The sequence below is a fragment of the Eriocheir sinensis genome, chromosome 55, assembly GCF_024679095.1.
Source record: "Eriocheir sinensis breed Jianghai 21 chromosome 55, ASM2467909v1, whole genome shotgun sequence".
NCBI classification, from domain to species: Eukaryota; Metazoa; Arthropoda; class Malacostraca; order Decapoda; family Varunidae; genus Eriocheir; species Eriocheir sinensis.
In genome coordinates, this window is record NC_066563.1 from 2,100,535 (window position 1) to 2,123,300 (window position 22,766).

Below are 22,766 nucleotides of genomic sequence, written 5' to 3' on the forward strand. Positions count from 1 at the left end.
GTCTCTCCAGCTACTCGTGTTTTCCTTACCTATGATTTCTTTATTTTTTGTTTCCTTTCCTGTTTTCCCTTTCAAGTGCCTTTCTAACCTTCTTTTTCAAGCTTCCTTTCGTTTCCATTCCTCTTGGGTTCCTTTTTTTTTTCTACTTCAGGTTCTTCTTTCATTTATCATCAATCATCATCCATCGCTTATATCACGTTTTTTTTATCAGCTTTCTTTTCTATTCCTTTTGGGCTTCATTTTTTTCTTTTCCACCTCCCTGTGACCTCTTTACATCATCCCAGTTCACACTTAATCCCCACTCAACTTTTTTCTAGTGCCCTTCTGATTTTTTTTTCGTATCCAGTTTACCTTCTCTTCCATGCCTCCAGGGTTTATAGTTTTCTCTTTGCAGATTCTCCTTTATCCCTTCTCCTTCACTCATCATCATACTAGTCACTCCTCTCCCTTCTCTCACCCCTTCACACGATCATCAAAGTGAGAGGGCCGAGGGTTTCCAGTTGTGTCCTGATGCCTATTTCAAACACCCAAAACACTTGCAGCTCTTTACGTTGTCTGCGTCTTCCGGTATCCTTATAGCAGAACCATGCGCAATTTTTTTATGATCCAAGATAGACCGAGGGAAACGCTGTAGTGAACGACCCCCCTATTTTGTTACACTGCTGACAAAGTATTTAGCTTCCTCATTAACTGTGGCTGTGTTGATCTCTTGGCTACAGCGCTGGATCGTAATATAATTTCGAATCCATTTAGACATTTTCCGAGCTTTAAAGTTTAACAGTCACATCTAGGACACATAAGCGTGATTACTCACTAGTTTTGCTTTTTATATGAATGTATACAAATGGGTTTAGGGGCTGAAAATCTGAAAAAAATCGATTACTTTTCTTACCTGCGACAGACCGAGGTAGATGGACACGGTTTCGGAGATGTAAAGGAATCTTCCGTCGGCCGCGAGAGTGAAGGCGAACCCGTCGAGGCTCTGAAGGACGTGGGTGCCCTGGTGGGTCTCGAAGATGTCCATGGTCATCCCGGACATCGTGCGAGGCCTGATGTTGGCGCCTGGGGGAGGAAGAGGAACGGTCAGGGGGGAGAGAAGGTCAGGTACACGTTGAACCTTGAAATAATGAAGAAAGAATATAATGAAGAAAGAATATAATGAAATCAAGACAAATAATTAAATCACGCCAACACGGAATTCACAAAAAGATAGATAGATAGAGATAAATACGAGAATAGATAGATAGAGTAAATCAGTGTTTTTCCTTTGTTTTCCTTTATATCTTCAGGATACCATAGGCAACTTTCAAACTTTTCCTTCATTTAAAGCCTTCATCTGTATCCTTTATCGCATAGAAAAGACACACGCCAGACATACACATGCACGCACACACGCAGACACAGGACCCCAGCATGCGGGACGCGGGGCTGCTGGTGGAAGTAACGCGATAAATGAGGATTATGGGGCGGGCGAGGACGCTGCCTGAATGGAGGTGAGGAGCCGTGAGGGGCAGCGAGGAAGCCTGAGTGAACCCATTGTGGCGGCGCCCTGTGTTTTGGGGACGGCGTCTAGCTCCCTCGTAGTCATCGGAGGCTGCGTGCCATATTCTTTTTCGGTCCCCAAGCTCACACATTTGACAAGGCGTACAGGGTTACCAGATTATCGTATTCATCCACTCAGCACATTGTATTTTCCCGTTTCTGAGTCACGGCTATCGCAAACAAACGCCAATAAGTAATGCTTTTAACGAGAACTTTAACTGGAATTTCGTTGTATGTGTGGGTAAGAAAGTTTTGGGCCCTGGAACTGATAAATGCAATGTTTTGAGTACGATAATTTGACAACGCTGCTATCGTAGGAGTTTTGGGCATTTCCAGAGGTATTTCTATGACCCTGGTGGTAGTTTGATCTTTCTTCTGTGTCATGAAGTTGAAAAAACACTCATGAAAACTCGATTAATCTCCTTTTAGGCCTTTGAAATGGTTGACATGAGGTGGAAGCGTCTGAAAATACTAACCTTCATGTCTTTTATTTTTTATTTTTTTAGTGTATGCGTATGCTGTGAGATGTTATATTCTCTCTCTCTCTCTCTCTCTCTCTCTCTCTCTCTCTCTCTCTCTCTCTCTCTCTCTCTCTCTCTCTCTCTCTCTCTCTCTTTCACACACACACACACACACACACACACACACACACATTGTTAAGCACACATTAGTAAAACTGGTTCATAAAGTATACGACCAAGGTTATATCAAAATTTGCATGAGGAGGAGGAAAAAGAGCAAGGGGAGAAAGAGAAGGAGGAGGAGGAGGAGGAGGAGGAGAACGAAGGAGGTGTGAAGGAAAAGAAATACAAGCAGACACAATGAAATAAAATATGCAAAAAGGGAGAAAGAAAGAAGAGAGAGAGAGGGGGAGAGGAGAAGAGAGAGAGAGAGAGAGAGAGAGAGAGAGAGAGAGAGAGAGAGAGAGAGAGAGAGAGAGAGAGAGAGAGAGAGAGAGAGAGAGAGAGAGAGAGAGAGAGAGAGAGAGAGAGAGAGAGAGAGAGACTAACACCGACAGATGATTCCCAACACTCACAATATTTTGATCCCCAGAGTGATCACCATCATCTCTCCAAACACCAACTCTCTCTCTCTCTCTCTCTCTCTCTCTCTCTCTCTCTCTCTCTCTCTCTCTCTCTCTCTCATATAAAATAACAGGTTGAAGTAAAAAAAAAAAATCTTCAAAAATTAGTTGAGGAAAAGGCGAGGCGTAAAACAAGGAAATAGTAAAAACAAGGTTGAGTTTTGATGAGAAAGTCTGAGAGAAAAGTTTGGAGGTGAAAAAGAAGAAAAGGAGGAGGAGGAGGAGGAAGGAGGTGGATAGGAGAGGAAGGGAAGGAGGAAGAGGAGGGAGGTGGATAGGAGAGGAAGGGAAGGAGGAGGAAAAGGAGGCAGCGCGGTGGTAGGAGGGAAGAAAAAAACATGAAAAATAAAACATCTCGAAGGAGTTTTATGAGAAAAATGGAGGCGAGAAAGACGGAGGGAGGAGGAGGAATCTGAGGAAAACAATGAGATAAATAAGGGCGAAAAATAAGAAGAGAAAGAAGAGGAAAGATAGAAATGCGGAAAATAAAAACACTGAAGACTGAATTAACCGGGAAATGAGAGAAGAGGAAAAAAGGAAAAAATAAGAAGAGAAAGGAGAGGAAATAAGATAGAAATTCGGAAAATAAAAACAACACTGAAGACTTAATTAACCGGGAAATGAGAGAAGAGAAAAAAGGAAAGAATAAGAAGAGAAAGGAGAGGAAAGAAGAGAAATGCGGAAAATGAAAACACTGAAGACTTAATTAACCGGGAAATGCGAGAAGAGAAGAAAGGAAAGAATAACAGAAGTGGAAACAGAAGGAGGGGAAACCTTATATAAACAAAGAAATGGTAATAAAAAAAACGAAAAAAAAAAAAAAAAAAAAAAAGCAATGAGAAGGCAAATAGAAGTGAATGGAGGAAAGAAGGACGGCAATTAAAGAGGGGAAGAGGGTGAAGAGCTTACTAAAGAAAAAGGGAAAGTGAGGAAATGGAAAGAGAGAGAGAGAGAGAGAGAGAGAGAGAGAGAGAGAGAGAGAGAGAAGGGGGGAGTGGGGGGTAGGGTCGCCGGCTCATAACAGTGCCAGACTAATCCTCCTTTCCCCCTCGTGTTTGCCGCCAGTAATCAACCCGCGGAGGGCGTTATTGCACGTCTCTTTCCCGATGGTGTGTGGTCACGTGCCTCGGCCTGGCGACGTGTAGGCTACGGGTCCGCCACCATGCAGGAACGTGTACACCAAGAGACCCCGTGTGTGTGTGTGTGTGTGTGTGTGTGTGTGTGTGTGTGTGTGTGTGAATGTTTTTTTTTTGCAACAAAGCAGACAGCTCAAGGGCACACAAAAAAGGAAACAGTAATAAATAAAAGCCCGCTACTCGCTGCTCCTAAAATGAATCAAGAGGTGGCCGAAAGAGGGGTCAATTTCGGGAGGAGAGGTGTCCTGATGTTAAGTAGTCATAATAAAAAGAAATCAAGAAGAATAATAGTTTACACAGAAATGGGATACAAAGAAGTTACGGGCTAGTGAATGATGTTGAGGTTAAGCAGTGAAAAAGAAAAGAAAAAGAAAAAAAGAAAAAAGTAAACAGAAATGGGGAAAAGAAAAACAATATAGAAGTTGCTGGTTGGTGAGAGCGTTCACACACACACACACACACACACACACACACACACACAGACTGACCCTCCTTCCCCCCCAAACACACCCAATCCCCTCTACAGGCCCCCTCCCCCTCCCCCTCTACACACCAACGTAATAAACCATAAAACTAGAGTCCTCAATCCTTCCCGCAGTCCTTTGAATCCACGCCGAGGGATCAACAGCCGCTAACTACCCGGCGCCCTTGTCATTACGCTCGTTAGGGCAGTTACGATCATTCCCGCCGCCCGCCGCTCGGCCCTAATGACCCTTGACACAGCGAGTGACCCCTAATATGACCTCTCGTGTGGGGTCACTCATAAGAGGGAGAGGGAAAGGAAAGGGGAGAGGAGGAGGAGGAGGAGGAAGTGAGGGCCTAAATGGTAAGATAGCGGAGGGTAAGAGGAAGAGACATTTGAAGAGGAGGAGGAGGAGGGGGAGGAGGAGGAGAAAGGAAAAGTGTTAAGAAGAGAGGAAAAGAAGGGATAATAGGAGTTAGAGGAGAGATTGAGAGTAAGAGGAGGGAAGAAGGAAGATAAATGAAGTGAGAGGAGGAGGAGAAGGAGGAGAGGTAAGAAGTGAGGAGTGAGGATAATAGGCCAGTCATTTTATGGATATACCCACCACAAATTGCAATAGTAATGAAACTTGGCATTTTTGCTTCTTTTGACCCATGTAATAACATAGTAAAAGTCAAGGAAATTCGAGGCATTGGAACACATTCATTTCGAGCAACCACTTTTTGAAAGTTATGCACGAAAATACGCTAATAGAAATGGCATAACATTTTTTGTTATAACAGTGCTTTTGTTATTTCTTTCACATTTCTCAAAAGATGTCAAACATCATCGAAAGTCAATCGGAGGGCAGTGACTTGCGTAAGATTGTACTGCGCATGGGGGGCTTCCACACGTTGATGAGCTTCTTGGGGAGTATTGGAAATATCATGTCAGGATCTGGACTGCGCTCTGTTCTGGAACTGGTGTATGCCGAGAACACTGTAATGCACATGCTGTCTGGCAAGGCATATGACCGAGCTATCCGTGGGCATCTCTTGGTTGATGCAGCACTGAACACTCTCCTCGCAGAAAGGATACTTGGTACGCTAGTGCCTACTTGTTCGCAGGCTAAGAATGATGGTCCTCAGGGTATTGTAGAAGATGACGAACCAAGTGAAGACGAGATAATGCAAAGCATAGATGATGCACAGGCAGCCATAGATCCACATGATACCGAGTCAGGGTCGCAAAGTGTGGGAACTGGACCAATTGACCTGTGTGAGCTGCGAGACCTGTATGATTCATTGATGAAGGGTGAGTGTTCTACTGAAGATATCCTTTCAGCCCCGGTTCTGGACTCTGTTCGTGACATCATGAATGTTGCCCGACAATCGATGAAGGATCTACGTACTGCACAGCTATGGCTGCAATACATGGACATGATTGACATATTGAGGACATTCCTGAGGTCGGAACGCACTGGTGACTGGCGTCTGCACGTGCACGCTTTGCACGACATGTTGCCCTACCTGGCAGCTGCAGGCCACAATCTCTACACCAAATATATTTACGTCTACCTGCAGCGACTGGCACAACTGTCTATTCAGCACCCCGAGGTCCACCACCAGTTCCAGAATGGATATCACGTAGTGCGGCGCTCAGATCGGTACTGGGCCGGCTTGTCCACAGATCTTCTGATCGAGCAAGTGCTCAGGAGAAGTGTGAAAACCACAGGGGGACTGACAAGGGGCCATGGCATGAGCGAGTCGCAAAGGATCACGTGGCTGCTGTCCACCCCCATATGTGCAGAGGTCAACATGGCCTTGCAAGACAACACATCAGTGCCGTATGGGACCAGTGACCAGCACAAAGAACAAAGAGCAGCTCGACAAGCACGGGACACAGATGACACGCACAAACTCATTGGCTACCTGTCATCAAAGGATCCCTTTGGAAACGATCCAACTCTGCAAAGCATTGACACTGGCATCACAGCTGGAGATTCGGTCAATGCTGACCAAGCAGCGTCAGTGGGCAGGAAGATCTTAGATGGAATGGTTGGCAAAAAGGTTCTTGATCACACGTTCAAGAAAAAAAATCAGGTTGTGACTTTAGACACACGTTCATCAGTGAAAAATGGCAAAGAATCTGTTCTGATAGATCCACAACTGTTGTTCCAACGTTTGAGCACGGCAGGATCACGCTGTGATGACCTCACTGATGTCTTCAAGTACGAACTATGCAGTTACCCACCAGCACTGTTTCAGACCATTGATATCCTGCTTGAGGCCGACAAGCCAGCGCTAGCCGAGGCCATTTGGAAACAACTCCCCCTTGCCGTTCGCAACACAGTGCTGCCACAGAATGTGCAATATGTTCTGGATGGTGGGGCATTGCTACACAGAATTCCTTGGAATTTTGGCGAGACCTATGAAGGAATCTCCAGTCACTACATACGATATGTTGGAGACAGGTATGGTAAAGCTGTCATAGTGTTTGATGGATATGTGAGCGCACCCTCCACCAAAGATGTAGCGCACAGCAGGCGCGTTCGATCTCACAGCAGTCCCCTTGTCAACTTCACAAAGGACATGGTATGTACTATGAAGAAAGATGACTTCCTTGCCAACCAAACAAATAAACAAAGCTTCATCAATCTACTGAGTGATGTACTTCAACAACAGCACAACGATGTTCTTCATGCCAGGGCAGATGCAGATGTCCTCATAGTGGAGACAGCCATTGCATGCAAACACACCAAGGACACCGTGGTAGTTGGCGATGACACCGATCTTCTTGTTCTCCTATGTAGTCGTGCAGGGCCCACATCACACAACCTGTTCTTCCGACCTGAGCCTAAGCTGACGTCAAGGAGGCAAGCAAGATGTTGGAATATCGAGCAAGTGCAAAAGACACTTGGACGCCATGTGTGTGACAAGCTCCTTGTGGCACATGGACTCCTGGGTTGTGATACCACGTCAAGACTGTACTCCATTGGCAAATCAGCAGCTTTGAAGAAGCTGAACTCCAGTGCGTATTTCTCTGGGCTTTTGGCAACGTTCAACACTCCTGGAGCGTCGAAAGAGGATGTCATGACAGCTGGAGAGAATGCCGTGGTTTGCTTGTACAATGGCCAGCCAGGGTAAACACTGGACATACTAAGGCTTCAGCGCTTCTGCCAGAAGGTTTCAACAAGCACTGTCAGAGTTGAGCCTCGTACCCTGCCCCCTACATCAGCATCTGCAAAGCAACATTGCCTACGGGTGTATGTTCAGGTTCAGCAGTGGCAAGGAGTTGGCATGGATGCCAATGGTTGGGGATGGGCTATCCGTGACGAGAGAATGGTTCCCGTTATGACCGAGATGAAGCCTGCTCCAGATTACCTGCTAGATGCCATCCACTGTGGCTGCAATACAGACTGCAGCACCCGACGATGCAGCTGTCGCAAGTACAACCTGGAATGCTCTTCCGCCTGCAGTGAATGCAAAGGACTTCACTGTTCTAATGTGACCTTGCCAGAACCAGAAAGTGATCCAGAAGAAGAATGCGCTCTTGCTGGTCCTGAAGATGAATAAACATTTGTCAGTGTGGTCTGGTACATGGAGATGTCTTGGCAACATGATTAGACTTGACTCTCAGTTCATTCAACTCTTGATCCTTGGTCATGGTCATCTTAATTTAGCTAAGGTGAATGCCGGTGTCGTAATGTAACATGTATACAGTTGTTTGTCTAGACTCTAGAATATACACTGAAAATTTTATGCAGATTTTTTTTCTTCAAACCTTCTCTTAATGATTGCAAAATTTGGAAATGTTCCAATGCTTCGATTTTCCTTGATTTTTAGTATGTCATTCTCCACTAAATTTGACATTGAAAAATGCATGTTTCATTACTATTGCAATTTGTGGTGGGTTCGACCCAAAAATGACGTAGAATGACTGGCGTATAAGAGGAGTTAGCGGAGATGAGGAGGGGGAGGAAGAGGATGAGAGGTAGAAAGTACGGGATGATGATGATGATGATGATGGTGATGATGAGGAGGAAGCGAGAAGGAAAACGTATATGAAGCTGGAAATAATGAGAAAGAAAGCTGAAAAATTTATACACAAAAATATGAAAATAAAGTAATCAAGAAACAAAGAAGTACTGAAGCAAAGGCGGAGAAAATAGAGAACGATGGAGAGATGAGGCGGGGGAGGAGAAGGGGAGGGGGGGGGGGGAGCAAGAAGAAGGGAAACAAAGAGGAGAAAGAAGAAGAGAAGGGATGAGGAGATAGAGAGAATAAAGAAAGGGACTCAGGAAAAAGAAGAGGAAGGAAGGAAGGAAGGGAATTATGAGGAAACTTTTACATCATCACTCGCCCTCGTCCTCATGCTAACTACTTAACTACCTGACAACTTTATTATGAGGCTCTAAAACCGGCGGGCTATGAAGGGATTGGGTATGTCTACTTATTTATCTATCAGTTCATTGACGTCCATTCTTATCTACTCCTACACTCATCTACTCGTCTGCAAATCTACCTGCCGATCACTCAACTAATTACGTCATTCATCTACCTGTCTGTACACTCATTTACATTCCTATATACTCTTGGACTCATTTATTCATCTACATATGTCTAGTTATCAATTTACGAAGCAATATAATTTTTCTTTGTATCTCTTTTTGTCTATGAACTAAACTTTTGTTGTCTTAATTTATCTATTCGTCCATCTATTTACTTTTCTTTCTATTCGCACGCATACCGACACACACACACACACACACACACACACACACACACACACACAACATTAATAACGCAGCCACGACATTCTTGGCGTTCTTTGGCCTCGCTCTAGATATTCATAATTCAGGGACGGCCATGTTCCCTCCTCGCAGCCTCTCTTTCTTCACTCCCTCCAGCCTTCTTTATCTCTCCCTCCCTCCTTCCTTTCCTCCCTCCCTCCTCTATCACCTTCACTCCCACTTCATCCCTCCTTTTCCTTTTTCCTGTCTCTACTTTATCCTGTCTTCTTCCTCTGATTCTCTTGCTCCTTCCCCTTTCTGCTATTCTTCTTCCTATTTCTTCTTCCTTCATTATTAGCCTTCTTTATCCCCTTATCCCTCTCTCTTCTTTTGCTTCCTCTAACACACACTCTCTCTCTCTCTCTCTCTCTCTCTCTCTCTCTCTCTCTCTCTCTCTCTCTCGGGTATATCTGAATCGCTTTCAAAACTCCATTTCTCGGTCATTGAAGGTCCTCGCCCACCACAATGCGAGACAAAAGGAAAGGCGACAACTCCCTTTCATCTCTCATTCTTCCCCGGGTTTCCTTTATCACCCACCCCCACCCCCGACCGCTGCTTCCCTATTCTTCTTCTTAGTCTTCTTATACTACTGCTTCTACTTTTTCTCTCTCGTCATTCTCTTCTTTGATGTCTTTTCTTTTTCCCAAGTTTTCCTTTATCTCCCCTGTCCCTTGCTTCTCTCTTCTTCTTCTTGGCTTTCTTCTTATACTGCTTCCTCTGCTTTTTCCTCTTCGTCTGTCTCTCCTTTTCCATATTTTCTTTTTCCTCAGTTTTCCTAATCCGCTGCTTTTCTATTCTTCATTCTTCTTCATCTCTCCATTTCAGTATTTCTTTTTATTATTTCTTCCTCCTCTTCCAAACGCCATCAAGACGCCCCATTCACACCTTTAATACCTTTTCCTTCCGTCTATTCCCTCCACACTTCCCTCTCCTTCCCCTCATTCTTACCTCTCCTTTCTCTAACCGTCCCCTGCATCCCTCTTTCTCCACTCAAACGCTCCAAATAACCCCCAGTGCTCCATCCTTTCGTCTCGCCGCTTCTCCCTTACTCCAAGTTCTCCCTCCTCCTCAGTAACTCCATTCCCTTCGTCATCTTCCTCCCCAAAAGCCACAAGGAGCATTTACCCCTCACCCCCACCCCCTTGGCCTTCTCGTTGCTCTTCAGTTTTTCTTTTTTCCTGTTCCCGAGTCCGCTTTTTCCCTCCTCCTCACCCTCCTTCGCCCTCCCTCCGACCCTCCTCGCCCTCCCTCAGCTCTCGGCCATATTGCGTTCATTTGTCTTCGGGGGCGGCGGAGTCACATTTGTATATACCGGGGAATATGTGAGCGAACGGGGCTGTCAGATGCGTCGTGGCGATAACAGCAGCTCATCGCGTGGCGTCTGGGCCGAGTTGGTGGATGTGTCATAGCGTCGACTTGGTGTGTTTATTATCATTTTTCTCCCTCCCTCACTCACCCCTTGTTTATGACTTTTTTTTTTTTTGAGTTGAAAAAAGGGGGAGAAAGGGAAGGAGCAGGAAGGGGAGGAGGAGATGGAGGCAGTTGGTTGTCTCGAAAAAAAGTGTTTACTGGATGCATGAACTGTTGTTGCGTACTGTCAGAAAGGAAGGAAGAAAGGAAAGCAGTTAAAAGAAGGGAGAAAGGAAGACGTAGAAGAAGGAAGGCATTAAAAAGGAAGGAAAGGTAAGATAAAGAGGAGGAGGATTAAGGAGACAAAAGAAAGGAGGAGAAGGAAGGAATCAAAGAAGGAAGGAAGGAGATGAAGGGAAGGATAACGAGTGGGAGACAATAGGAGAGAGAGGAAGGAAAGCAGAGATGGAGAAAGGAAAGAAGGAATGGCAAAGAGGATAAAGGGGGATAAAACGAGTAGGGAGACAACAGAAAAGAATGGAAGGGATGGAAAGCAGGGAGGGAGAGAAAGAAAAGAAGGAACGAGAGATGAGCTAATGACAGAGAGGGGAGGACGAGCAGGGAAACAAAAAGAAAAATAGCAGGAAGGAAGGAAGAAAAATTCGAGAGATGCCAGACAAGATATAGACGGCAGGACACGAGGCATGATAAAAGCTGAATGAAGATAGACAACACGACGAGGAGGGCGGAGCGGAGGGATAATGTATGGACGTGATCTCCTCGATATGACTTCTGTATCGGGAATGAGGTAACGCTGGTGTCCCCCTGCATGATGTAACAGTTCCCCAGACATACCAGGAATAGTTCGTCTAGGTTCAACATTACGTATCTCGCTCATTATGCAATACCTGGGATCTGAAAGAAGGCATCAGATTATAGAAAAAAACTCCGCTTGGAATTAGAAGATATAAAAAAGAGATAAGTTTTGATATATAGAATCCCAATGAAGGAAAAAAAGCAATTGGATGAAAAAAAAACTTTCCAACCGATTTAAAGGTAATTGAAAATGACAAGAACATAATTATAAAAAGTTATATAGCCTGAAAAGGGGGAAAAAAATACCTATTGAATGAAAACCTTAATAGCGCGTTCAATTCAACAAAAACAGTAACATCAAAAAAATAATTACATGCTAAAAAATCAAATGTAATCCCAAGAAGATATAAATGAATAGAAAATTATTATAAGGTAAAAAAAGGTAAGAAAAGCGAGAGTAGGGCAGGGCCAGTTATCAGTGTCCTTGTTCGCCCCTTTCACGTCAGCAGTCTCCGGGCCCTGTTTCTCTATCCTGCCCCGCGCCGCCCCGCCCCGCCCCGATCCTCGCTTCGGCGGTAACACGAGGCCTAACACGCCTTCCCCATGATCTTAGCGGGGCGACGTTTACTTCGGGGATTCGTGATGGAGTGAGCCCGCGAGGGTCGTGGATCATGCGTTTGTGTGTGTGTGTGCAGGGCGGAGAGGGGAGTGAAGGGGGTGGGGAGGACTCTTAGGGCCGTATTTTTAAGACACCATCGCTTCTCACATCAACTATTTCTAAAGGTCAAAGAGGGGATCAATCTATTTTTCATGAGTGTTTTTTAAGGTTCATGGCACAGAAGAAGGATCAAACTACCACCAGGGTCCTAAAACTACCCTTGGAAAGGTCTACAGCTCCTACGAAAGCCATGTCAAATATGTGAACTTGGGCAACGAAATGTTTTAAAATACGACCCTTACTTTTTGCCGCGTCCCGCCCCGCCCCTTCCCTTACCCTACCAGTGCCATGTAATCTCAACCCGCTTCCAGTCTTTAGCAAGTGATCTGTGTTGCAAGCATTTTTTTCTCCTTTTCCTTTTCGTTTACCTCTTGGGCTGCCTCCTCCCGGTCTTCGTCTACCTTCGCTTAGCATAAACAAAAAGGAATTGTATGAATCTCAATGTGATGATCAAGTTGCTTACAGTTCCTCGATTATGTCTGACAAATTACGAAAGAGCATGATAGCTACACGTCGAAAGCAAAAATAATGAAGTAAAAAAAAATGATTTGCTTGATTTAGTATCCTTGGAGTTATTTTTTTCCAGTAAAGTACATATGTGGTGAAGGTTTTGTGTTTTTGTGAGATGTGCTTCTTCGGAGGATACAGTTTTGAATATCATGGGAAACATTCAAAGCTGTTGCTATGTAGAGGGGATAACTGAAGGCTCCTTATCAGTCTTTCTTTCTAGAATTGAAATCGCTAGCTTGAAAAGTACCCCACTGGTTCCTTATGCGACTTTTCCTTATGTCCTTGATTGCTTTTTAGTATTATTTTTTACCCTCATCCTTCATCGGGAAACGCTTCGTGATATTTATTAATACAACCCTGACAACGCATCATTAAGTCCTTGAAATTATGTGACATTCAACTCACTAAACGATCTATTGGTGGCGGATTATATGGCGTATGATTCACTAATACAACCCACAACCCCCATTAATAAGTGCTTGGAATTACGGGCTTGGCGGCGCGTAAGGAACGAAGGTCATAAATATCTGATGGAACGGTGAGATATCCCGAACATTGCCTCAGAACCCCCTTGTGACTCTCTCTCTCTCTCTCTCTCTCTCTCTCTCTCTCTCTCTCTCTCTCTCTCTCTCTCTCTCTCTCTCTCAGCTACAAATTCGCCCATAAAACGCTCGTCTCGCGTCCCCTGGGAAACAAACAGAAGGCAGAGAAGACAACAACAAAAACAACAACAGAAACGACGACAACAATGGCAAGGACGAGGACGACGACGAGGACGACACAAATATAACGAAAAAAGGGGAAAAAATCGAGATCCAATGGAGAGAGAGAGAGAGAGAGAGAGAGAGAGAGAGAGAGAGAGAGAGAGAGAGAGAGAGAGAGAGAACGACAAAGAAAACGGACACGCACGAAGAAGAACAAAAAGGGATAAAAAACAGGAAAAAAGTAAGAGTTCGGGAGTGGATGAGAGAGAGAGAGAGAGAGAGAGAGAGAGAGAGAGAGAGAGAGAGAGAGAGAGAGGGGGGGGGGGGAGGGGAAAAAAAGAGAGGGGAACAACGCCGAAAATCAAAACACCAATCGAGGATCCGCCGCGGGGGCAAACGATCGTCATTTGTTTGGCATCGAGAGTTTGTAGTCCCTCGGAGGAAGACGGGACCCGCGGAGGAGATGGAGTGTAAAAAACAATGATAAGGTCAGATGAACGGGGACTGTCCTGGGCGGCGGAGGTCAGCTTGAGGGATGACAATGATTCCGCCATCTGGAGAGGAAGGGAGTGTGTGTGTGTGTGTGTGTGTGTGTGTGTGTGTGTGTGTGTGTGTGTGAGAGAGAGAGAGAGAGAGAGAGAGAGAGAGAGAGAGAGAGAGAGAGAGAGAGAGAGAGAGAGAGAGAGAGAGAGAGAGAGAGAGAGAGAGAGAGAGAGAATGCTTCGGGGTCAAAGAAGTGTTTTACTTATCGCTGGAATGACCTTATGGAATGATAAATAGGGAACGTTAATATGTTTTACGACTATGAGCAATTTATTAATGATTTACGAGTCCCTTTTTTTTCTAGGCTCATATAATACCATCTTTTACTTTTTCTATGTTATTTTCCGCTTTTCGTTTGATATTCTTTCTGCCTTGTGGTTTATTTTAAGCTTTTTTTTTACATTTTTTAACCTTTCCTGAATGATGGTGTTCTTTCTTCTCTTCGTTCTTTTTACTTTATAATTTACTTTACTTTCTGTCTTTATTCGTAGCTATAATTCTTTTTATGCACAATGTTTCTCTATTTTATTCTTTCTTCCCTATTTTTGTCAGTTTTTTCACATTTTCTTCTTCGTACACATCTCTACCTATATATTACAATTCCCTTTTTGCTGTCAACTTCATTCTCGCTTTTTCCTTCTACCTCTTCTTTGATGCCATTTAATTTTCATACCCTCTTCCTTCTATACTATCACCGCCTTTCTTCCATTTTTTCTTCTATACCTCTCCTGTTCCCTTCTTATTTTTCTATTTCTTCTTTCTTACTTTCTATTGTCATTATTACTCTCCTTCTCGTTGTTCTCTTTCCACAAACTCTTTCTTTCTATTGCCATTCTCCTAGCGTTTCTTTTCGTATTCCTCTCTTTAATACCTCTCTTTTTTTCCCCTCCGTCCCCTATCATTTTTCCTCTTTCCCTACCCTTCGCTCTCCCTTCCCTCCCTCCCTGTCCCTCGCTCTCCCTATCTCCCACCTTTCTCCAGTGAGCGGATAAGTCGGTTTTCAGGGGCCACTGTGAAAAATGAGGGCCATTGTTGATTTGATGGAGAAAAGAATCCAAATGAAGTGAAATCAGGAGGGCGGAAGGGGCGACTGGACCCGATCTGCCTTTTATCATGAGGACCAATGGCTAATGTCAATAAGAGGAGAATAAATCATGGGGGTGGAGGAAGAGGAGGAGAGGGAAGAATGAAAAGGAGGAGAAAGGATGACGTGAGGGAGATAGAAACAGTGCGGGAATAGGCGGTGACTTAGAGAAGGATTAAGAGGAGTAAAGAGAAGATAGAGAGAAACGGAGCTACAAGTGAAATAAAACAAAGAAATCACGCAGAAAAAGATTAGAAAGAGTAAAAGAAAAAAAGGTATAGACGCAAATACGAAAAATTAAAAAAATACTAAAAGGGACTGAAATACGGATATAAATAACGAGATATTACAGAACAGACGTATTATTAAAAAGGGAAAAGGTTAACATTGGGAAAATAAATAAGAATAGCCTAAAAGCGAGAAGAAGAAGAAATCACGTAAAATAAATGAAAAATAAGAAGGCAATAAGCTGGCAATGAGGATAACTTAAGTAACATGAGAGAAATCAACAATTTAAGTTAGAATTAATGAAGACGCTGGTACGGGGGGTCGGGAAAAGGATTTGAAGTCTCTCTCTCTCTCTCTCTCTCTCTCTCTCTCTCTCTCTCTCTCTCTCTCTCTCTCCACACGCGGTTCGTCAAAAACACCCAATTTCCTGTAGCCCTGCATTGTTTTCCTTCCTTCTTTCCCTCCCCATCTCTCCCTCCCTCCCCATCTCTCCTTTCCTCCCTCCCTCTCTCTCTCCCTCCCTCCCCATCTCGCTCCCCCTCCCACACGGGCATTTAAAATAACCCTGACGGAGGCGCTGGAGGTCACGCCCGGACTTGAAAAATGGATCCCGACGTTTCCAGCTGAGAGGAAAATCGAGACACGCTGAAATCATCCCCCGGGGAGAACCCTGGCGCGGGGGAGGCCTCGGGGGGCGGCGGCTGGGTGTGGGGTGACTTTTTTTGACGCGTGTGTTTTGCCCCTTCTCTCTCTCTCTCTCTCTCTCTCTCTCTCTCTCTCTCTCTCTCTCTCTCTCTAAACTCTCAATTTTCTCCACAGGTATTTCAATTTTCATATTTTATTCTTCATTTTCACATTCTCTTTCATGGATTAAGATTTTCGCAAGCTTCATAATTTAATTCCTAAGTCCCTTGAGCTCAATGCCAATCACTCCTCGTCGAAAGCCACATTCCTCGCTAGTACACGAAGGGGGTCACCAATGTACTCTCTACCCCCAAGCATTTCTTTTGTTTAATATTCCACCACGCAGTCAAGGCCTCCTCCCGTTCTTCCTCCTCCTCCTGCAACTTCTTTTTCCCCCTCGAGTCATTTATTACTCTTATTACACCGCGTGCCTTCGTGTTTTTATTAGAGGAAGAAAATTAAACATGATGGCTTTGGGAACTGGTGTAAGATGTCGCGATGCACATAAATTCAACTAAACTCTCGCCTCTTTTTCTCATAACACACCACAGGGGAATAAAATCACCGGGAGAGAGAGAGAGAGAGAGAGAGAGAGAGAGAGAGAGAGAGATTGTCAGCCAGAGAATGACGTTGTGGGGGAGGAAACGAAACTACAAAACTCTCTCTCTCTCTCTCTCTCTCTCTCTCTCTCTCTCTCTCTCTCTCCTCCGGCGTGCACAAGGGTGAGTGTGAAATAAAATAAAGGAAAGTGTCAGCTTGGATCAGGCAAGGGCGAGGGAGAGCTTCGTCAGGGGAGCTCCGTGTCAGCCTCGTCTCCGGCCCTGTATGCAAAGTGAGCTTCATCTGGTAAATAAAAGCTGACGTATTCCATTTGCTTAATTGTGTCAGTCAATACTCCTGGGTGGTGTCTGTGTGTGCGTGAGTGTGTGTGTGTGTGTGTGTGTGTGTGTGTGTGTGTGTGTGTGTGTGTGTGTGTGTGTGTGTGTGTGTGTGTGTGTGTGTGTTTCGGTTCTTCTTTTCCTATGATTGTGTCTAAAGCATCTATAGCCAAATGACGAAACATGGGATGAATTAATGCATGAAGAAAAGTGTTACAGAATTACAGAAATATGGAAATTCTCGTTCAACCAGACAAAAACGTCGTCCGCATCTTAATCCCTCCAACGCCCGCCACACGCCGCTTACGTAACACACAGCCTCTATATGGCCGACTGACTCACTCAATTCGTCACTCTATATTCCTTAACTTCCTCTTTTGAAACACTCGTGGTAACATCTTACATTTCTTCACTCTAGAATTGCTTCGAATGTTCCGCCTTCTCTTCCCTTTGTTATAATGTGGCGAGAAAATCTTTATATCATTAGTGTTTACAATTTTTTTTCTCAAAGATTTCCCTCCTACTTCCATTTGAAACAGTGATGGAAACGGATTCTACATTATTATTCCGTAATTTTTCCTTCATTCTTTTTTATGGAATTGTGGTGGTGAGACTTTTTTTTATTTCGTATTTAGGTGATAAAATCCTTTCAAATACCTCTTCCGGAGTAACCAAAAATTATATAAGTAAGCAACTAAAAATACACGCAACGTTACTACAAACACCATTATGAACACCAACAACACAATTTTATTTAATCAAGGCGATCGTAAACAGTGCCAATCCATTCCATTAACAACTAAATTTGAATGACTACAAATTACACGAGACTAACCACACGAGGCAACGCACACGCCAATAGGAAACCATCACCAACATAATTCCAAGGCAGTGAGAAGTCCCCCTGAAGCCCCCGCGTAGTCGTAGTTACGAGATCATAACCATAAACTCATGAATAATTCGCAATCCAATATGCTTTATAGTCATCAGCAACAGCCTTCCTTCCTCCTGGTCTTTCTCCCTTTCTCCCCGCGACCCTCCCCCTCTCCCTCTCTCCCTCTCCTCCTCTTTCTCTCCAACCCTCCCCTCACCAGTTCGCTCCCCTCAACTACATCTTCGGTCCCTTTTTTCCCCTCGGCGCGGGCCTCGCTGCCTCCCTCACACCTCCTCCTCCTTCACCCCTTGCCCCTCGCGCGATATAATTGACCATAACGAAAATCATATGGCGATAAATTGAGGAGTTTGGTAGTGCCGAGCGGCGGCGGCAGCGGCGGCGGGGAGGTGACGAGGGTGACGTGCGCGAGAGTGACGTGACGGGGTGGTAATCAGAGTGAAGGCGGGAGCAGCGGCTCTGCGTAAGTCATTGATAGGACGACAATAAGGAGTTAATTGCATTCTTGTGTTGATGCGAAGTTAGTTTTCTTGAATTCGTTCGACGTAGAAAAAACAGTTAACTAAATCTTGTGCATCTAAAATAACAAAAAAACAAACAACAACAACAACAAAAAGAAAACTAGCGAGAGATTTTTAAACATCAAAAAGAAACCTAATTTATTCTATGCATCTCTAAAAAAAAAAAAAAAAAATAAAGTAAAAAAATCCCCTCGCGAAAATCCAGAATGATTACCAGAAGACAATTATCCTTTTAAAACTTTACATCTCGTGCCCGTAATCCTACAAAATCCCCCCCCCCCAAAAAAAAAAGAAAAAACCGCGTGATTTATAATAAGTTAAACTGGTTCACAATACTACATTTAAGCATTGAAATGTTCATCTTTAGTTACTTTACAACATGAGTAGCAGATATCACTTTCAAATAGCACATGGATGGGAAATAAGAGAGAGAGACGCATGTACGAAGGTTGATTTGGCAGCATGACTAGAGGTAAACGACGATACCAGCTCCACCCTGAACCGCCTTCATGCTCTGAACAGACTATAGCTATTTTGTAAGCATGACTCCTTGGCCTAGAAAACATTACATGACGTGACAATCTATTTCTTCCTTCAGGCGTCCGGCAAGCACTTCATAGCTAAACAGCGCCGTTACACACAGGCAATGCCACCGACACACATCTGTAAACAAGAACAGAATAAGCCGAACGAACTGGTTTTCTCTTCTTTAGTACAACGAGCAAGTACGTCCTCTCTTACGGCTGACAAGGATCGGATAGGCTGAGGGCTGAAGTTAGGGTAATAAAAGTCTTCCGTCCGTAGAAGCAAGTCATCGCTAAACACTAAACAACATCTGAATAAGCATGTCATCCTAAACAAGGACCGAATTAGCCGAGGGGCCGAAGGTGCCGTCAGTCGCCCCATTGACGCCGAAGGTGACCGCGAATAGCGCTGATTGAGGTGACATCTGTTGACATGTTTTGTAACTAATCTCATAACTCCATTAGAGGGGTTTGCAAATCGAAACTAAGGGAGGGAGGGAGGGATCAAGGGCGCGTTTCACATCTATTGTTCGTTCCGTCACTCTTCGCCGTCAAGTTCGAGGCGTCTGAACGATTTTTAACGCAACGCCGAAAGGAGAAAGAGCGACGAAAGGAACGAGAACGAAACGGTACAACGATTCGACATTTTGTTTAATGCAGTCGTTTTAGGCGTCTGAAAAAAGCTAATGATAAAGAAAGACAAGCTCGGACGAAAGACTTTGAGTGAGAGAGAGCGAGCGAGAGAGGGAGGAAGCAAGGGAGAGCGCCCCCCCCCTCCTCTCTCTCTCTCTCTCTTTCACCCCGGGGTCATGGCGTAGAGAGAGAGAGAGAGAGAGAGAGAGAGAGAGAGAGAGAGAGAGAGAGAGAGAGAGAGAGAGAGAGAGAGAGAGAGAGAGAGAGAGAGAGAGAGAGAGAGAGAGAGAGAGAGAGAGAGAGAGAGAGAGAGAGAGAGAGAGAGAGAGAGAGAGAGAGAGAGAGAGAGAGAGAGAGAGAGAGAGCACGGGTTTCCGAGTCTCGTCTCACTATATTCAAGCAAGTCCTTACAGAATTCCTCGCCCCGCCGCCAGAGGGCCCGTAATTCAATCTGATTGGCTGAAAATGTAATTATGAGCTTCCTGATTGGGTGACAAGCGACCCCGCCTCCCTCAGCGCCGGTCAATGTGGCGGCGTAATTCCCCACTGAAAGGGAATTTAGGCCCCGACACCACCTAAATTTAAGAGGTGGTGGTGGTGGTGGTGGTGTTGAAGTGGTGGTGGTGATGGGGTGGTTGTAATGGAGGTGGTGGGTAGTAGTGGTGGTGTTATTGGTTATGGTGGTGGTGGTAGTGCGTGGTAGACTTGGAAGTATGGTGGTGGCGGTGGTAGTGATGGTGGTGATGGGGGATAGTGGTGGCGGTGATGGTAATGGAGAATGGTGCTGGTGGTAGTGTGTGGTAGACTTGGAAGTATGGTGGTGGTGGTGGTAGTGATGGTGGTGGTGGTGGTGGTTGCAGGAAAACGCAAAGATCTATCGACATGACTCACTTTTCACACCATACTTTCAAGCCCTTTCTCGTATCTACAAACACAAGAAACAAACAAACAAGCAAACACACATAACGCCCCCCCCCCCTCCACCTCCCCCCACACAAGCAAAAGTCGTAACACCACGTAACAAAGCCACGACCCCATGAAGGAGATCCAATCCCTTGAGTCCCACCTCGGCCACAACACCTGCCCCGGGGGAGGAAAAGGCGCTGGCTCGTAAGGAAGGAAGGGGAGGAGGGGAGAAAATAAGGACGAGAAAATAAAAAAGAAGAGAACGCGACAAAAAGGGAGGGAAGGGGAAGAGCAGGAGAAGATGGGAGGGAAAGGAAGGGAGGAAGGGAAAAAATAAGGACGAGAAAAAAAATAAGAGAAAGCGAGAAAAATAAGGAAGGAAGGGAAGGGGAAGAGAAGAGGGGAAGAAATGAGAGGGAGAAAGGATAAAGAACAATACGAGATAATAAAAAGGAGACGCGAAAAAATAAGGAAATGAGAAAATAAAAATAAAAGAAAGCGACAAAAAGAAGGGAGGGAAGGGGAAGAGAAGAGGGATGGGAATGAGAGGGAGAAAGGATAAAGAACAAAACGAGATAATAAAAGAGAGGAAAGCGAAAAAATAAGGAAGGGAAGGAGGGGAGACGGAAAACAGGGGAGTGAGTGGAAGGGAGAAAGGAAAGGAAAACATGAGTATGAAATAAAAAAAACAAGGGAATGAGGAAAATAAAGTATGCAAATTGGGGAAAAAAGGGAAAGGCAGAAAGGTATAAACAAAAAGAAGTGGGGGAAAAAAGGAGACAAAATGGTAAGGAAAAATGTCGAGAAGATAAATGAGAAAAAAAAGGAAAAGGGAATCGAGAAATGAAAAACAGAATGAAGAAAAAAAAAAATCAGTAAAAGGATAGAACTGAATGAGGGGAGCGAGAGAAGGGAGGAACAGAAAATTGACTTAGGATAGACAAAGAAACAATGGCGCAAAGGAGAGTCGGGAGAAAGAAGACAAAGAAAATAGGGATAATGAAGGTAGAGAAGAAGCGGAAGAGGAGGATGCGAGGGAAGCTTAAGAAGAAGATGGAACGAAAGAAAACGGATGGAAAACTGACAAATGAAGATAAGAAGAAGACAGTGAGGAAGAGAAGGGGCAGAGAGAAAAGGGAAGATGGAGACAGTGAGAAAAAGAAAGATAATCAAATGTTACAAAAGAGAGTTTCATTCAACTTTAGGTAAGGAGAAGACAGTGAGGAAGAGAAGGGACAGAGAAGGGAAGATGGAGACGGGGAGAAAAGAAAGAGAATTAAATGTTATAGAAGAGAGTTTGATTCCACTTTCCCGTTGGGTTTTCTTTATCTACGTAGTATAAGAAGAGGAAGGAATGAGACAAAACGGGTGAAAAACTGATGAAAGTGAGGAGAAAACAGTGAGGAAGAGAAGGGGCAGAGAGAAGGGAAGATGGAGACCGGGAGAAAAGGGAAGATAATTAAATGCTACAAAGAGAGAGTCTGATTCCACTTTCCGTTGGCTTTTCTTTACCAACGTAGTTTAATTTTCATTCTACATATGACTTGCCGCTCATCTGAGACAGCAATAGTTACCCAATATCCTTTCCTTAACATACACAATCTCTCTCTCTCTCTCTCTCTCTCTCTCTCTCTCTCTCTCTCTCTCTCTCTCTCTCTCTCTCTCTCTCTCTCACCATAGCCCGGGCCACAAAACAAAAAAAGGGCTCGGACATTTCAATTATGGGGAGTAATAGTTCGTCCTGAGTTATGACACCAGACAGCAGCTGACCACGATGGAAGAGGAGGAGGAGGAGGAGGAGGAGGAGGAGGAGGAGGAGGAGGAGGAGGAGGAGGAGGAGGAGAAGGAGGAGGAGGAAGGTCAGTAGAAAAAGAGGAGAGGTAAGAGCAGCAGAAATTGGATAAAGGGACATTGGGAGGGTGAAAAAAAAGAAAAGAAAAAGAAAACAAAACAAAAATAAAAAAGTTAAATGGTTCCCCCTATATTCCCCTTCTCTCATGTGGCAGGTTCCGCGTTTTCCCTTTTCCCTTTTTGTTTTCCCTCCCTCCCTCCCTCCAGCACTCTACGCCTTTTCCACGCCCGTATCAACTAGTCCCTCCCTTCCACAAGACCGCCCATCATCGCTCGTTGCTCCCCTCTCCTGTTTTCTCCCCTTCCCTTGTCCGTACCTCACTTCCCTTCTCCTCCCCTATCCTTTCCCTTCCCCTTCTTTTCCCTTTCCCTGGTGTTAGAGCTCGTCAGTCAGTCCCTTCGTTTTCCTTTCCTACTATACCCTTCCTTTCCCTTCCCTGGTGATGCCCATACCTCCGAATTACCCTTCTTTTAGTGCAAGTTGTTCCCTTCCCTTCCCTTTCCTACTCAATCTCTCCCGTCTCTTCACTCCACTTCTCCTTCCTGGTAATGCCCATAACTGTTTGTCCCTTCTTTTATATCCCAACGTCCCCTTCCTTTCCCTTTGCGACTCTATCCCTCCCTTCCCTTCCCTTCCTGGTAGTGTCCATAGCTCTGTTTCCCTTCCTCTAGCGCCCGTCAGTTTCCTCCCTTCCCTCCCCTTCCCTATCCTACTCTGCACTGCCCTTCCCCTCCCCCTTCCTTCCCTCCCTCGCGGTGTCCATAGCTTTGTCCGTATCCTCATCGCTATTCTCCGTCGGTTCCCTGCCATTCAGGGCTACCGAATTGCGACTGACTGCCCTTATTAGAGTTTAATTTTCTTTTGTGTAAGATCCTCCGACCCTGTTAAACGAAAAGTGGCTGCGTGGAGACAGTGGTGATGATGGTG

At 44.8% G+C, this 22,766-nt stretch overlaps 1 protein-coding gene across 3 annotated transcripts in view; it reads right to left on the minus strand.

Moving 5' to 3' along the window:
* Positions 1-22,766, minus strand: part of LOC126983892 (protein trachealess-like) — a 124,331-nt gene that overhangs the window by 14,734 nt on the left and 86,831 nt on the right. For all 3 annotated transcript variants that reach the window (XM_050837065.1, XM_050837064.1, XM_050837066.1), the window contains exon 5: positions 893-1,062. In XM_050837065.1, the coding sequence (XP_050693022.1) occupies positions 893-1,062 (170 nt within the window). The remainder of the gene's footprint in view (positions 1-892; positions 1,063-22,766) is intronic.